Source organism: Oryzias latipes, chromosome 7 (assembly GCF_002234675.1).
Source record: "Oryzias latipes chromosome 7, ASM223467v1".
In the NCBI taxonomy this organism is placed as follows: Eukaryota; Metazoa; Chordata; class Actinopteri; order Beloniformes; family Adrianichthyidae; genus Oryzias; species Oryzias latipes.
Genome location: NC_019865.2, coordinates 7,997,120 through 8,001,622, shown reverse-complemented (window position 1 = coordinate 8,001,622; position 4,503 = coordinate 7,997,120). Strand labels below are relative to the sequence as shown.

Sequence of the window (4,503 nt, the reverse complement as noted above, 5' to 3'; positions counted from 1 at the left end):
GAATGAATCATTGGAGGGGATTTTTAAATTTGCCATTTAAAGACAAAAGATCCCACTTTAACCACAAAAAAAGAGCTCTAAAATGCATTTTATTTTCTTGGAATCCTAATTAATACTTTCAACTGTGCAGTGGTCTCAGAGAATATTTTTTTTTTTTTGGTGAACTTTATTTTAGAAAAATGAAAAAGCTCTTTTGAATAATGATTTGTTAGCATCCTCCAGCCTTTTACAGGTAAGTATTTGTCAAATGTCACAGTATTCCTGATGCATGAAGAAGACAACAAAGCCTAACCAAATCTAATGGATCTGTAAATGATAAATTTCATTGGAGAACAGGATCACACAACAGATGGGTTCCAACTGCAAGAATGAAACCCTTTCTTGCTTCCCTGTGCCTGCTGGGATTATTTTTGACTCAGTGTAGGTCAGAGTTTAATCTGAAGGGGGATTTTATAATTGGTGGACTTTTTGGTATTCATGATGCCAGTGACACAGTTCATCATGACAGACCCGAAGCCATCAACTGCTCCAGGTGAGTTTTTAATTCGAATGCAGTGATACTTTTAGCTTGATTACTGTTAAGAGCACATGAATGACCTCATTCTCACATTTGCAAGCACTTTTGGAGTAAAGTCCTCTTTCTGCTGCATTAAAGTTTTGAAATTAAACATTTTCTATTTACATTTCGATTGTTTTTGTTTTTTTTGTTTTTTTTTGTGAACAATTTTTTAGTGCATTTCGATTATTTTTGTATTTAAACCTCCACAGCAGTGCACAAAAATAGTTTTTACAAATTTTCTGACTGTCCATTCTGCAGTCCTGACTTCTCCTTTTCCTCAGCCATCAGTTTAGTGCCTCGAATTATCGGCGGTTTCAGTTGATGAGATTCTCTGTGGAGGAGATCAACAACTCCACCAGCCTTCTTCCAAATGTGTCCCTTGGTTACGAGATGTTTGACCACTGCTCAGACGCACTCAGCTTTCCTGGAGTTTTTAGGCTCATGTCAGTCAATGGTTCAATCCAACCATGGGCAGAACCAAACGACAAAGTTTATAAAGTGATAGCAGTGATCGGTCCTTTCACAAGCAACCAGGCAATGACTGTAGCCCCGTTCTTCATGCCGGACCTCATTCCTGTGGTAGGTCGTCTTCTGATCACACAAGACAGTCTTATTTCTATGTTTTTTTGCTTTATAAATTACATCTCTATTCTTTCATGCAGGTCAGCTACGGTTCTTCAAGTTCCGTTTTTTCAAGTAAAGTGAAGTACCCATCTTTCTTAAGAACAGGGAACCCTAATAAAGACGTCATAGATGTGATTGTGACTATGGTGCAACACTTCAACTGGAGCTGGGTTGCTTTCTTAAACAGCGATGATGCTTATGCCAACGACGGCCTGGAGCTGTTCATGAGGAAGATAAAGACGACAGAGATATGCCTGGCTTACACCAAAAGTGTCAACCAGAACACAGATTATTCTCAGATCTTCAAAAACATTGAAGATCAAAGGATAAACGTCATTATTGTGTTTGCGTCAGAAGTGGCTGCTGAAGCTCTCATTGAATCTGCTGTTCAGCTAAATGTTACAAATAAGGTTTGGATAGCAGCTGACACATGGTCTCTGAAGAAAAGGCTCCTCAAGATGAATGGAATCAGGAACATTGGAACTGTTCTTGGGTTGTCTCAGCCTGCTCTGACAATAGCTGGTTTCAGTGAGTTCATCACTTCTTTCGAAACCCAAAGCCGATATCCGGAAAATAAGCCACAGAAATTTTGTAATCAAGTTATTAACTGGGACACTTGGAGGGCCAAAGACATCCTTGATGCGGACCCATCTTTCTCTTACCCTGTTTATTCTGCTGTGTATGCCATTGCTCACGCCTTACACAAGGTCTTACAATGTGGCACAGCTGGATGTAACAACATCATAGTCTACCCAAACATGGTAAGTTTGAAATTAAGTCAGTTTGGGCTAAAACTCAGACTATTCTTAAGCATTATTCTGGCACATTGGTCAGTCTAGGTCAAATAAGATTTTTTTTCTCCTTTTGACATCAGGTTTTAGCAGAGATCCAGAAGTCCAATTTTACCCTGCTGAACCGCACAGTTCTGTTCGACGAGAACGGTGTCCTCAGGTCTGGACTGTTCTCTCTGGTTTTCTGGAACAGCAGTGGTGATGCAGAGGAAGTTGGACTTTACAGTTTTTACCCAACGGTCACTTTCTTCATCAACATCTCCAAAATTAATTGGCATACAGATGGGGAAGTATGTATTTTTACTCCTATTTTGTTCATATTACACTAAATGACATGCATAAAAATGTCAAAATAAAAAAAAGGATTCTTAAGGAGTGTTTTTGTTGAGCTTCTTTTCACTGCTGCTGTTTGTTCTGTGTAGGTGCCTGCATCTGTTTGTTCTCCAGAATGTTCTAAAGGATATGCGAGAATACAAAACAGAATCCATAAATGCTGCTTCACCTGTGAAATTTGTCCTGCTGGAACATATGTCAATGTTGAAGGTAATCAAGTACTATGACTTAAATACCCACTCTGATGAAAATTGAGTTTTTAACAGGTTATTGTGGCATTGTTCTTATGGGGGACATATATAAAGATAATTAAGCTTAAAATTTCATTTCCAATGTTTCTTTATTCAATTCATTGTGACAAAAAAATGCTGTTTGAAAATGAGCTCATTTGTGATATAGATAATAAGCTGAGCTGGCCAAAAGCTCCCTGCTCTGCTCTATTTTGATGAATCCACTTGTAGATGAATAGATCCATGTGCGTGTTTGTTTTCCTCACCTGAACTGGCATCTGGCTAAAAACTGTATGGCTGGATAGCTCCAATATAACTTGCCATCTTTGTTGCACCAGTAATGTTAGATTGGGGGTATGAGGGGATGTAAGCTGGCAGTAGAGAGAACAGATGGGAAATTGAGGCAGACTTGCCCGCACTAACTCAGCGGAACATTTCTAATGAAACTCCTGCCGCTCTGCATAATCTGTCCCTGAAATTTATTTATTTATTTTGCTGAAAACAGCATATTCATAAATAAAAAGACCACTGGGAATGCTTTTACAATAGATCAAAAGATGAAGGGAGTAGGACTTTACTGTAGGTTCCAGTATGCGGAAACCTTCTTAAAGTGTCAGCTGTCATTGCAAATTCAGACTTAATTTCTGGTGTTCTATCTCTTTGACAGAAAATCCCTACAAGTGCGTCCTCTGCAAGAGCACAGAGTGGTCTGAGGAAGGAAGCACATCGTGCAATCTGCGTCAGCTTGAGTACATACAACTTACAGACACTGTTGCAATAGCAATCATGGTCACCACTTGGGTCATAGTGGGCCTCACGCTAAGTGTGTCTGTTCTCTTTTCCATCAACTACAACACACCTGTAGTCAGATCTGCCGGAGGACCAATGTGCTTCCTGATTCTGGGCTGCCTCGGTTTGTGTAGCATTAGTGTTTTCTTTCACTTTGGTCTGCCCACACCTGCTTCTTGCATCTTGAGGTATTTCCCATTTATTTGGTTCTATACCGTCTGTTTGGCATGTTTTGTAGTTCGTTCTTTTCAGATTGTCTGTATCTTCAGAATTTCTGCAAAGTTCCCCAGTCTCCTCATCTGGTGGAAAAAATATCATGGACAATGGCTGCTCATCAGCGCAGCATTTGTTGTTCAGGCAGTCTTACTTCTCACCTTTTCCTATGACCCTCCACGACCTTACAATGAAACATCCTGGCGCCCAGAGCAAATAGTGCTTTTCTGCTACATGAATCTTAAAGCAACTTCTTGTTCTCTTGTTTTACCAATATCGTTTGCATGTCTTTGCTTTGTTTTCTCTTATATGGCAAAAGACCTCCCAAAAAATTACAACGAGGCCAAAGCGATAACTTTCTCCCTCCTCCTACTGACCTTCACCTGGACCATCTTCATAACTGTATATATGCTTTACCGTGGAAAGTACATCCAGACTCTGAATGCTGTCACTGTTCTCCTGAGTCTGTACTATTTCCTGGTCGGGTACTTCCTTCCAAAATGTTACATCATCCTTTTTCAACCCAATAAAAACACACAGCAATATTTCCAAAGTCTCATTCAGAACTATACCAAAACAATCAGTCAGTAGAACTGCCCTCTGTGCTTGAACAATTTTCTTGTTGTTTATCTTCAGCATGAACCTTATTGAGAAGATAACTCTTTAACCTTGGAAACATTGTTAGAAATGAGTAAAAACAACCTTTTCATCTTATGAGTCTTGGGAATATGTTGCAATGGTTTCTCTGTGACATTTGTGCCTAAATGACGTGGTTCCTTTCTGTGCAAAACGCCGTGGGACTTCTCTGAAAAATGTTAAATGAGCCTTGGCTCATTCTTTAATTCTTAAGAATTAAATCTGAAACACAAAAATATATTTAAATAACTAGTTTTTCTCAGATATATTGTAAAATATTTAAAAGCTATTATTGCATTTCCTATTTGTTTTATGTCTTTTTATTCTT

General features: G+C 39.0%; 1 protein-coding gene across 1 annotated transcript; it reads left to right on the top strand.

Annotated features, from left to right (window-relative positions):
* Nucleotides 1–368: 368 nt before the first annotated feature.
* tas1r2b (taste receptor, type 1, member 2b) lies at nucleotides 369–4,130 on the top strand. The gene is given in 6 exon segments (NM_001104723.1): nucleotides 369–532; nucleotides 841–1,138; nucleotides 1,222–1,944; nucleotides 2,058–2,264; nucleotides 2,397–2,517; nucleotides 3,205–4,130. Coding segments are annotated over 6 exon segments (2,439 nt in total).
* Nucleotides 4,131–4,503: the final 373 nt, after the last annotated feature.